Source organism: Xenopus tropicalis, chromosome 3, assembly GCF_000004195.4.
Source record: "Xenopus tropicalis strain Nigerian chromosome 3, UCB_Xtro_10.0, whole genome shotgun sequence".
NCBI lineage: Eukaryota > Metazoa > Chordata > Amphibia > Anura > Pipidae > Xenopus > Xenopus tropicalis.
This window is the reverse complement of record NC_030679.2, coordinates 108459485-108472815: the sequence shown is the minus strand read 5'-3', so window position 1 is coordinate 108472815 and position 13331 is coordinate 108459485. Positions and strand designations below refer to the sequence as shown.

At 40.0% G+C, this 13331-nt stretch overlaps 1 protein-coding gene across 2 annotated transcripts in view; it reads left to right on the top strand.

Annotated features, from left to right (window-relative positions):
* znf710 (zinc finger protein 710) overlaps positions 1-11177 on the top strand; it is a 66010-nt gene extending 54833 nt beyond the window's left edge. For both annotated transcript variants that reach the window (XM_018092461.2, XM_002932238.5), the window contains exons 2-5: positions 1807-3300; positions 3811-4002; positions 7020-7194; positions 9067-11177. In XM_018092461.2, coding sequence (XP_017947950.1) covers positions 1825-3300; positions 3811-4002; positions 7020-7194; positions 9067-9236 — 2013 coding nt within the window. In that variant the 5' untranslated portion in view covers positions 1807-1824 and the 3' untranslated portion in view covers positions 9237-11177. The remainder of the gene's footprint in view (positions 1-1806; positions 3301-3810; positions 4003-7019; positions 7195-9066) is intronic.
* Positions 11178-13331: the final 2154 nt, after the last annotated feature.

The window sequence follows — 13331 nt, the reverse complement described above, 5'->3', positions numbered from 1 at the left end:
AGTAATCCATAACTGGCACTCTTTGATTATGGTGTCATGTAAAGTATTTTAGATTTGTGCCTGAAAACAAAGATGATGTTAATGGTAACAGCACACGGGGCACTGTTGCCCCCAGGAAATAACACACACACAGACAAAAAAAGCACCCGAAAATAGAATTCCGTTGGAGTGAATGGGTATCGCCATGGGTAAAAAAACATTTGAATTGCATAATCTTGCAAAAATGCCTTTAAAGAACAATTTTCTGTGGGCAACAAAGAGTCCAGTGTGCCATCATCACTTAAGTAGAAAAACAATCATTTCAAACCTTGTTAATAATGTATCATTGTTATAATGTGCTGTGTTAACATGTCTGTGCTATAAATGAAAATAAATGGTAATACAGGGAATGATGTACCCACTACTGTAAAATAGAAGAATATTTTAAGTCAATTCCATGGCCATACAAAGGTGCTAGATCTGAAGTGGCCTCTAATATCCTCATATTTAATAAAAGGGTTCATCTTTTTCTTATAATACACAATCTTCAGTGATACCAACTGCATCGGTAACCGGCAATTATAACTCATGATGTCACTAAGCACTGTTTATAAGCTATATTTTAAAGGATTTTTATGGCTATGCTTCACTTAACTGCAGTCTAGTGTGTCTTAAAACATACAATTTTACTTTAGATGTGAGTGCAGTACACCCACTGACAAGCTGTCAGGTGCAGCAGTGCTCAGTTTGAAACGGGAGAGCAGGGGCTCTACAGTAGTGCAAGAAGTACATTTTGACACAAGTACCTTTTAATGAATGGGGTTGTACGTGCAACTGAACGTGGAAGGCAACTCCACCTTTGGTCGCAAATGAGCCCTTTTGTGTCAAAATTAGGACACTGGGGGGTCATTGCCCACTCACCCTGGACTGAATTTGTTAAATTTCATATTGCCGCTACACTGTTTCATCTGCTTCAGGAGCAATGTTATTATTTGCGGCCTATTGGCTTTACAATTTTGTTTCGAATTCTGTAGAAGCACAGGAAGCATTTACGCTCATTCACATTAATGATCAGTTTCTCAGGAGGAAAAGATTTTGTATTTTTATTTGTTAAGTTGTTACAGGCATAATCAGTCTCGGTGGATTGTTTTCCTAAATAGTCCATTAATGCAGACAGTAAAGTTGATTTCAGGGATGTTCCTTTAACTGAGTGATAATCATTCTGTTTCATTAGTGATAAAATAGATTGCAAAGAGCTAGATAATGAAATGTTGGGAGGCGGAGCTGCTCCTGTGTGAAGGTGTATTTAATAACACTAATGAATATATATAAATAGATGTGCACAATTCAAATACCCAGCGTGCCAGGGCCCTTACGCTAATGGTAAACTTGGTATTTTTTCTCTGTATATTTTTTTTGTTTTGTCTTTAAGAAAAGGTGGACACATTGGAGAATTACCACTGACTTTCACAATTTGGGGAGATTACTGCTTATGTGTGCCATAACATAAGGAATTTTTGTTATCTTTTAGCATATATATATATATAATATACAATTAGCAGTTTGTCTCTTTAGCTCTTTTTAAGAAAAGTCTAAGAAAAAAAACATTATTTTTTTTCTGTTTTAATGTTATTAGGGAATTGATGTCTTCAATGGGAATGTCTTATGTCTGGTTGTTTTTGAATTCCAGCTTTAGGCATCTCCTTAGAGACATCAGGGGATTTGGGTAATTGTAGTAATAATAGGAGGGAAGGTGAGTGAATGTCTGTTATAGGCAAATCATTTTGTTTCAGCAGTAATAGTAATGTGAGCCTTGTGTTTTCACAGGGAAGGTGCAGCAACTTGATGGTATGTAAAATGGAGCGGTTTACGGAATTTGGCACTCAGACGGATGCAGTGGTGGTGCTTTCTTTAGCACAAGCAGCAGTTCTAGGGCTGGTGTCAGATAATGAGCTTTTTGGTGCCACCATTAGTCTTAGCGGCTTCTTCCCAGCCTCTAGGAGTGAATTTTCAGAAAATGGGCCCATTGAGGCTGAACAACCAGAAGGTGAGCCTTACCTGAACACAGGAACAAGGGTTGCTGCTGAACCTCAAGAGGATGAGGCCTTGGACTCTGAAAAGCTCACAAGGAGGAAGAAAAGGCCACCAGTAAGGGTGGTGCCAAAAATTAAATATGAAAAAACAGAAGAGGGGGAAGAGGAAGAAGGCAAAATATACCAGGTAACAGTTCAACCTGATAAAGAAGAAAAAGAACCAGAAGGAAAGCCATTACAGAATGTCCAGGAACAAGCAAGTGAAAGCTCTGTGCAGAGCAGCAGTGTGAAAATGATTGACCTCGGTTCATTTCGCAGGAGGCCACGAAGACTTCGCCACTTAAAGGAGAGACAGCGTCATGAGATAGAGACGGATTACCAACACCTACAACACTTACAGCATCCAGTGCAGAACACATACCCTCTTCCTTCTATTCCAATGATTCCAGGAAACCCCAGCATGGAAAACATGCAGAGGCAATGTAGCTTTGGTTCTAGTTTGCTTCCACCTAATGACACAGTTGGTCCAGCTGTGGGATCCCCAAAAACAGAAGACCATGGACAAAACTATGTATGGCACGAGCCTAATGAATTTGAAACAGACACCGCTGAATCTATTGAGCGCAACAAAAAGGCTCAACTGGACCGTCTAGATATAAATGTTCAGATTGATGATTCCTATTTGGTGGAAGCTGGAGACCGGCAAAAGCGGTGGCAGTGCCGTATGTGTGAAAAATCCTATACCTCAAAGTACAATCTAGTTACACACATTTTGGGTCATAGTGGAATCAAACCTCACTCCTGCCCCCATTGCAATAAACTCTTCAAACAGCCAAGCCACCTGCAAACACACCTTCTCACGCACCAAGGCACTAGGCCACACAAGTGTGAGGTTTGCAATAAGGCCTTCACACAGACTAGCCACCTAAAAAGGCATATGCTGCTTCATACAGACATTAAACCTTACAGCTGTCGATTCTGTGGTCGTGGCTTTGCTTACCCAAGTGAGTTAAAAGCTCATGAAGTAAAGCATGAGAATGGGCGCTGCCATGTTTGTGTTGAGTGCGGCCTGGACTTTGCCACCCTGACACAATTAAAACGCCACATCTCTTCACACCAGGGTCCTACCATGTACCAGTGTATGGAGTGCAACAAGTCATTCCACTACCGCAGTCAGTTGCAAAACCATATGTTGAAGCACCAGAATGTTCGACCATTTGTTTGTAAAGAGTGTGGCATGGAGTTCAGCCAGATCCATCATCTTAAGCAGCACTCACTGACTCACAAGGTAAGTGTTATAGGAGTTGGTGGTCAGCTGAAACCAGAAAACCTTAGACCACAGGCACACTCTCTAAGCTATTTTTCCCTTCTATCTTCACTCACCTTTATTCTTCTTCTCTTTGTTTTCATACAGAAATGGGGAATGACCATAGTATAGCAGTACAAGGCAAATGGTTGGGTGGGTTGGAGAGCTCACTGACTCTTGAACTCACAGGTAGTTTTGTATCCCAGTGGGCCAGTCTGACCCTGGTTGTATCTCTTAATGTTTTTGGTACATGTTTACAGTTATAATGGTAGTGAAGGTTGGCTATCCAAGCACAGTTCTTATCCCTGAAGAAACTTTTTGGCTCCCTCTTGTGTCCGTACAAACTAACTAAATTAATCTTTTATTGATGCTCCAGTATTTGTTCTTCTAGTCTTTTGTTCATTGCCAGTACATATTTATTTTAAAACAAAATGTGTCATTATTTTCTATCTAAAGTAATTTTGATTAATTGTTGTTTCCTTACTCTTTCAGGGAGTAAAGGAGTTTAAGTGTGAGGTATGTGGGCGGGAATTCACCCTGCATGCCAATATGAAGCGCCACATGTTGATCCATGCCAGTGTCCGTCCATTCCAGTGCCATATCTGCTTTAAGACGTTTGTGCAGAAGCAAACGCTGAAGACTCATATGATAGTCCACTCCCCTGTCAAGCCCTTCAAATGCAAGGTACAAGTCTGACTCCCCCTGTATTGATGGCCTACTAAGATTTTATAGCAGAGGATGTGGACCAAAACATAAACAGACTACAGAAACATAAGGATCAGTTTAATTATAGATAGAATGCTCTGTTCTCTGCACTGATACAGTTGAGTGAAAATCTGTTTTTAATAGCAAAAAACAAACAGACACATAGCACCTCAGAAAAGGGACTGCGCTATGGATTTGCAGGTTTCCAGTCAGTGTTTCGATAAATGGGTAATTCCATTTCTGCTACAAGTGTTTGAATGACTCACTGTTACCAAAGTTTCCTCTTATTACATATAATTATTCACATCAGTTCCTATGCTAGTTGAGCTGGCAGTCTGATTTCCCCTAACCAGAGGTCCACAAACTGAGAAGCCACCTAAAAAGCCAGTATGTATTTTTAACTTTGGGGCAAACTAGACCACCCAGAGTAAACCCACCCAAATATAAGGAGAACTTCTACATGTATGTTATATTAAATCTAAGGGCCAGTGGAGTGAGGTGGTAATGATAACCAGTGTGTCACACCCATTTGTTTGCAAAAAAGAGGCTTTTTGTTAGGGATGTGGGTACTTTTATACCACTGACCCTGTTTTATAGTGGAACCTGCCTGTTAGTCACCCAAAACACGGAGATGCCCTTTAGTCCCTCTAGTGAGGTTAAAAGACCAGGATTATTCATTCTGTATATAAATACACTAAAGCATGGGGGCATAGTTTTAAATGTGCAGGGTATTTCTGTTTATACATATGAGAGCCTACCTCAGTGAGGGAATTGATCCCCCTTGGATACTACATAGCCTCACTCCCAGTGGACATAAATACTTAGGGGCAAATTTATTATGCAGTGTAAAAAACACATTGCCAGGCTTCGCTGTATAAAAAACGGTGTAAAATTGGCATAATTTTTACACACTTTTTCTTCTGCCGGAACTTATGTAAAATAATGGCATAAAATCTGGCGTTCAGATGGCAAACATCTCCACTTATTTTACACAGCTTTTTACACTGCTTTTTTGACGAATTTCATTTTACACAGTATAATAAATAGGCCTCATAGTGTTGCTCATAAAATGCATACAGGATGGTATTTTCTACTTATTTAAAAAGTAGAGAGGATTGTTCTATGCCCAGCTCATATCTCTCTTGGTAACAGAACAATTAGGTGCTGCCCATGAAAAAATGCAAATGCTATTAGGCGGGCTTTACCATCCTGTAGTATGTAGCGTTTGGCCTATTCCTCTTCTGATGTTACCAGATGTTACCATGTCTTTTCTGAATCCCAAAGCAAATCCTGGATTTGGATGCATCCCTAATAAATTATAACATATATCAATGCGTAAGCAACAATGTGCATCTTCATAAGAGACAGAAGCATAAATATAAAGAAACATTATATGTATTTAACTGGTAGTTTGTAGCATAGAGGTTTTCGAAAGCAAAAGGTTAGCACACACACAGATACCTGGTACAATATATGCATATTGCATTTTCCCCTCCTATTATTCCATGCGCACTCCTGCCTACATTGCTCTGCTGAATAATACAAAGAGGTCAGGCCTTGAAATGGAATTGAGCTGCTGTAAGAAGCTGCAGACTTGCAGTCAGGAATGTCTTTTTTCAGATCTGCCTGCCTGTTGAAAAAAATGGCATATTCCTTGGATCCTAAGCCACTAGATTTTCTCTAGGTAATGGTTTAGTGGTAAATACGGGCATTGAAATAAAACATGATGCCAAGCAGGTGGGATAAATTCAGGCTGGAAAGAGAGAGACAGAACAGGAAGGTAATTAAAAAAAAAAATGAAATCTAAAATATGAAGAGTAATTGTTATTATTGACAATATCATACAAACATGTAATGGTAAGTTGAATTGCTAGAACAGATACCTGCAGCCTCTGCATATTATCTGGGGGACTCCTAGCCCCTTGCATCCTTCATTTTCCAGTTTGCTTGCAAAGATGATCATTGAAGTGAGAGAGATGCAAGGTATTTAGTACCACTAGGGGCAGCACTTCTTTAAATGTCCATGCCCCCGTTATCCTGCTGTAGCATTTTTATTACATTAAGGGGCAGATTTATCAAAATGTGAGTTAATAGCTCAATACATAAAGTGGTCATACACACAACTTCGTTTTGTACAATAATCGGTACGTGTATGGCAGGAGACGAGGTGACCAATATCGGCAAAGACCTTAGATATTGGTTGCCTTGTCGATTGGGACGGACAGAAAATTTTGATCGAGCACTGATGCTGAATCATCAGACAGGGATAGAATTCCTTTGTTTCTACCTGCATGTTTCTACTTAATGTTAGTGGAGTGTACAAACAATCCAATGGTCGCAGAAAAGATCATAATTGTAACTTGTATGGCCACCTTAACTTTCACCCTTTGATAAATATGCTTCTAAAAGTCCTATACGAATGAATAGATCATGGGTAAGTATTAAACACTAAAATCACATTTTGATAAATATTCCCCATAAAGTTAATATTTACTGAGCTGCCTATGATAAGACCCAATCTAATCAGCATACCAATATAGAATAAGGTCAGTGATGTAAGAACTGTGCTTGGGCTGTTATATCTGTATAAGGGGCCCCACTGAGAGAGTTCCTTTTATAATCTACGATAAATCCCCTGTGCAGAAAATGGAATTTGTAGGGAAGAAATATGCCTATATGTAATCTGTGCAGCTCAACATTAGGGGGGTTATTCGCAGCAGGAGGAGTAAAGTTAAACTGGGATATAAAAGAGGCAGGCATGCTCACGAGTACCACAATACAGCTCTTCTACCTGCTATAACATTAATGTCATGTAACATAACCCAATCAAGTCAACTTGCAGTTTAGGTTTAGTTGTCCCTTAATTAACTATAAACATGCTTTGCGTACATTTTGCTTTGTGTTATGCTCAGCATTCACAGTTCTGTTTCATTAAAGGCCTGTGTTTCTCTTTATCACTGTGTTTTCTATCATATTAATTTGTCTTTTCTAATTAGGTTTGTGGGAAGTCCTTTAACCGCATGTACAACCTGCTGGGTCATATGCACCTGCATGCTGGATATAAGCCCTTCAAGTGTCCCTATTGTTCCAGCAAGTTCAACCTGAAGGGAAATTTGAGCCGTCACATGAAGGTGAAGCATGGAGTTATGGACATTGGTTTAGACAGCCAAGGTATGATATATAACGTTTTGTGTTGTTTCATGCATATGTATTCATTTCCTTATGTTGTTGTTTTACACATTCTTATCATTGTTAACTGATGTAGAATAAAGTGCCAAAGCTTGTGTATCTATCACAGGCAGGAATTATGCAAAACAGCTGGCTAAACACAGGATCAGTCTTCTGATTGGTCAGATATGGTGCAATTTGTACGCATTTACCAATGACTAAATTGCATTTAGCCGAGTGGTTGGAATGCAGTTCCAGGTTGACTGATGGGCCCCATATCGTTATTACGTATTGCAGGGCGTTACTGGCAACATGGCTTTCCCACTTGGCTGATAAATGTGGCATGATTGTACCTGGGATCACAGACCAATGATCAAGCTCCATATACAATCCAGCGATCATAGAGATTAGTCAGAAATATTCCATTTTCTACAGATGTGTATTAGCTTTAACCCTGGAAATGAATAGTTATGATTTCATGCTGCTGTATTGCATACATTCCATACATTTAACCAGCACATGGAATGGTGTTAACAAGTTATCTTGTTAACATGTGTGTATTTGACATGTTAAAGGGGTCTTCACCTAAATTACCCTTTAACATAGACACTGATATTTGGAGATAATTTGCATTTGTTTTTTATTTTTTGTGGTGTTTCAATTATGTATCTTTTTGTCTAGCAGCTCTCCGGTTTGGCATTTCAGCAGCTATCTTGTTGATAGGGTCTTGTTTACCTTAGCAACCAGAGGTTTGACTGAGAGACTTAAACAATAATAGGAGAGGGACTGAATAGAAAGATGAGGAGTAACAAGTAACAACAAAAATTTAAATTGTACCCTCACAGAGCAATAGTTTTTAGGCTTTTGGGGTCAATGACCCTCACTTAAAAGCTGGAAAGATGTAGAAGAGAAAGGTGAATAATTAAAACATTGTAAAAAAATAAATAATGTGGGCCAGTTACAAAGTTGCTAAGTATAACATACTAAAAGCTAACATAATGGTGAACCAACCTTTTAAAAAAGACATTGATTTACCTTCCTGTGTTTTTTAAGATGTCTACAAGAAGGCGAAGACCCCACTCTTTAAGGGAATACTCTCATGGGAATTTTGTTTTTTCAAAACCCATGAGTTAATAGAGCTTCTCCAGCAGAATCCTGCATTGAAATCCATTTTTCAAAAACAAAAACAGATTTTTTAATCTTTAATTGTGAAATTTTACACAGGGCTAGCCATATTTTTCATTTACCAGGCTGCGACAGTCATGTGACCTGTGCTCTGATAAACTTCAGTCACGCTTTACTGCTGAGCTGCAAGTTGGAGTTGATATTACCCCCATCCCAGCAGCTAATAAGCAGAACAATGGAAAGGTAGCAAGATAGCAGCTCCCAGTAAATATCAGTATAGCACTCAATAGTAAGAGATCCAAGTCCGGCTTGGGACTTTTCCAGTTACACAATAGGTTACCTGAAAGCAGCTCTAATGTGTAGTGCTGGCTCCTTCTGAAAGCTCAGGCACAATACACAGATGGCTGCCCGCACACCAATATTACAGCTAAAAAAATACATTTGTTGGTTCAAGAATAACATTTTAAATGGCAGAGTGAATTATTTGCTATGTAAACTGTGTAATTTAAAAATGAAAAGTAGACCATAAAAATCATGACGGTATCCCTTTAAGTGTCCTCACAAAACAGAATACCTAAAGCTCAATACTACATTGAAAGCAAGTATTAACATTCCAATCACCTCCTATTGACTACTAGAGTAGGTTAAAGTGTCACAGTTGAAGTGAAACAAACAATATGATAAGGAGAACAATTGGTAAAAGAGCAATGCGTTTGTGCACCATTCAACCTGCTTTGTGCATCTCTACAGATCCCATGATGGACCTGCCAGACCAAGATGCTCGTGACATGGATGGCCATCAAGAAATGGAGGATTATGAGGAAAGTTCCTATGGCTACAGAGAAGCAGAGAATACTGCAGAGAACCATGTGCTGACTGAACAGACCATGAAGGAAATGGTCTATTACAATGTATTGTAGTTGAAAAGCATTGATCTTTATGTGAAGAATGAGCTCTCTGATACACATGGGATACTTGTCCCAGATGGTCTTTTGTTTCATTCTTCCAATGTTGGAAAACAAATCAGAGCTTGACCTCTATGAGAAAACAGCCTGTATTTGTTGTGATCGTATGTCTTAGAGAAATGGTGGAGGCACCGGAGGAGAAATCACGTGATTCTGCTTGTCCACTGCGTCATTGGTTTTCTGAAGATGGCACTTGGCTGAGTTCTCTAGGCTGTGAGACGCCTGTTTGCCTTGATTAGAAAATAATCTGTACTGTAGGACACTAGAGGAGTCAGGGTGAGGGCCAGGCACAGACTTGGCTTTTGTCTTTCTGTAGTTTGAGCACTGGTATATCCAACTTTCTGTTTTCAGTGTCACTTGGACTAGGGGTGTCCTCTGACCTTAAAACACAGGCAGCCCATAGATGTTTTTAGGGGCAGCTACTCATTCTGTTTTACTTTCAAGATGCTTTACACTCTTACACTGAGGGGAATCTCATGTGGGGTTGGAACAGAACTGTTAAAAATGTGAATTAAACCCAAAAACCACCTTAGAGTAAAGGGAAAGACTTGCTGGTAGAGTATTACCATTTAACTGCCACTATCTGCAGCAGGTAATCACCTTCCATGTTTTACCTACAGCGTAACAGTAACAGGTGGTTTAGTGATAATGTGAGGGGAATTTCTTTATTTGAACTGCAGTGTAATCAGCTCTACCTCTGCACTGTTCCGACTTTGAGCCTGACCTATATTAACTACATGTTTTGCAGCTGCCCAGAGGCAGTTGAGTTAAAGTGAAATATAGGCAGGCATCTAAACTCTACTATCTGTCCCATACCCCTCAACCATACAACACAAAGAGAAGGGTTCTATGTAAATAAGGTATTACAACCTCTTGTGGATTTACTGCTTTCTACTAAAGATGAAAAGTGGAAACACAGGGGAGTAGAGAGTGTTGGGGATACTGGAACAGAAACCTCATTTTCACTACTGTGTCATTAACCCCTATTTCTCTGGTCAAACAGTGCACCCATACCTCTCACTCTCCATAACCTTGTGTCTATGTAGCCTTAGTACCAAACTTCTAACTTCTCAAGAAAAGCACTTAACCAATAATCTTGTTAAGTAGGATCTAGAAGATTCTTGTTCAGGCTGGTCATACATATCCACATACACAGCCATTCCATGGACTGCTAGATATTCAGGTCCATAGCCAGTTATATGCTGCACAACTGGTGGGCCAAAGGATCAGATTATGGAGGCCATGCAAAGTTGGTGGATATTACTGCATAAATCTGCTTACACTGTCATAGGCCTACTGGGTTTTCATAGAAGACCAAAGAATTAAAATCAGATTGTTCTTATTTGGGCAAGAACTGATCATTTGCAGATCATACTTAGAACATTGTTGGGCCCGTTTGGTCAAAAACAACCCTTTGGCATCCTGTTTAAATCACATCATTGGTAGGGGTCCACGTCCTCCAGTTTCTAAAGCTGTTTAGATCACCCACATGTATGAGAATAAACATATTCAGGAAGACCCACTGCTAAATTAAACCTTTTTCTGCCAAGGCTTTTATCAGAAATTAGGGCACCCCTTTATGCCAACGTGGTCATACCTCATTTTGCCCAAACACACTGGTCCACTCAAGCTTTTTGTCTTGATAATAGGAGAGAAAATATTTGAAAAGTAACTAAAATATCAAAAAAAGTTGTTTTTTTTTATACTTGTATCATTGCACAGAATTGTTGTAAATGTTTTTTTTTAATGTTCAGAGCTGATTCTGTCTCCTACAATGGGTATGGGGAGTGGATCACACAATGCCAAGGTTACCAGGAAGGACTGAATAGTTATTCTGCATAGGACTGCTGTACACAGTGATTCCAGTGATTCCAGCAGATACCACAAAGCAGTGCTGTCCAACTGGTGGTCGCAACCCCCCTCTGTGTGGCCCCCCACCTGTCTGGCTGATGTAACTACTTACCTTTGTTTAAGCTTTAAATTGTATCAGTACTGAGATTAACCGCCCCCCTGCATTTTTCACATCTCAGATTCACGATGTAATCCCCCTGTACTGTTTAAAAGAGTAAACTGTACTGTTTACACCTTTAAGACCATATGTTGTTCACCATTTTAGTGTCTGCATTGTTCAACCACTTTAGTGCTCACACCTCAGGCTCAGACTGTAATCACCCACATTGTTCACTTGTTTTGACCTCAGACAGACTGTAGGAGCAGTGCCTGTAGGTACTGCCTGCCCTATGCTGCTTGCATTTATGGCACAGACAGGCAGCATAGGGCAGGCAAAATGGCACACACTGGCAGGGTAGGGCAGTCACAGTATGGGACACACAGGCAACATAGGACAGGCCGAGTACTGCCTGTGTGTGCCATACTCTGCCTGCCCTACGCAGCCTGTGTGTGCCATACCTGCCCTATGCTGCCTGTGGGAGGTGAACCTGGCAGGGGTTTGTTCTAGGAGTTTGTTAGCATTTGGAAATAGTCATTATATGGTCCCTAAAGTGTGTAATTATGTGCTGGGGGTTGCTGTGCTATCCACAGGGGAGGAGGAGGCATATAGATTTAAGGGTGTGTCTTTAATGACATAATATAATTCATTGACATATGAATGATGTGTGGTATCACCGCCATGAGCACCATTAATGTGGGTATGGTCTTAAAAGCTCTTGTGATAACATGGGTGTGGGTTGAAGGTGCAGTTTAAAAAAGAGGAGTGGTCAAAACTGGCCATTAGCAGCACTTCATCATGTAGGCCAGAAAAATTCCAGCCCTTGGTACCACAGAAGTTGGACAGCACTGCCCCAAAGCAATGGACAGGCCAAGATACTTACATCTCTTGTAGCAAAAGTACTACATTTCAAAATCAGTCTGGTGATTTAAAGGGAAAATATGCCTCTATTTTTTTGTTGTACGTAAAATAGTTATACAAAATATAACTATAAATCTATTTTCTTTTTTACACAAATTTACCTGATTCCAGAGAATGGAAGGAACCATGTAGCCTGTCTTGCTTTGCAGGAGCCATTTTCCCACCACATAAGGCTCACAGTGTCCTGCAACACCTCATTCAGCTTGTTCCACTAAGTAGGACTTGAACTCCTGCTTTTCAGAGAATCTCTGCATCGCCTACTATGGAAAGCAGGGGAACTTCCGATCCCTGAATCCATCACTTCACAATGAGACATGGTGGGGGAAGGGGTTGCATTACATTAGGCCTAAGGGAAGTCATGGTTTCCTTTCAATATGTGAAGTCAGATATGTCTGTGTAAAAAATACATATATATTTAATATTTGTAAGTCCGCATAAAAGGGGTACAGGGAGACTTGTACCCAAAAAAGTCTGACGACCTCGGCTATAAGGCATGAATGTATCTATTGTTTAAGGGTTGCTTTGTGGCAAGTCTCTTTGCTTCAGACATTGCAGAATTATGGGCTCCTGCATATCTCAACTGAGCTGCTGTAGGGGTACTTAAAATTTTAGTTCTGCAACATTTGAGGTTTTAAAGATTCCCATCCCTCATTTATCTGCAACTGTTTTAGTCAATGTTGTATTGGCTCCTTTATACAGTGAAGATGAATTAGACCAAAGATAAATCTCCTAGAATTCCTACCAAAATGAGACAGAGCTTTATATAGTGTATGAGTAGAGTGGTGAAGGCCCAGGCCCTGCTCTATATTGGCACTACATGATTGTGACTTTGCTTTGCAGCAGTGTGGTTATGTGATATGTTTTGTCACCATGTATCGGAAGCTGTAGTACTTTATAAAGAATGTATATTGATTATATTTTCTAAAGGACTTTTGCCCTCTTTTGTGCTTTGCTGTTAGTGTTGCCCACCAATATATCGTCAGTAGCCAGGGGGAAAGGCCTTGTTTAATTATGTAACTGATAGCTCAGATCACTGACACATAAAGAGGGAGATTTTACAGCATATTCTCACTCTGGTGCCAAACAGCTTACTGTTTCCACCCTTTCAGGTTGATTCTGATCAACTACTTACATGCACCGGCAAACCTATGGCATATCCATCCAAATAACTGAATTTGTAT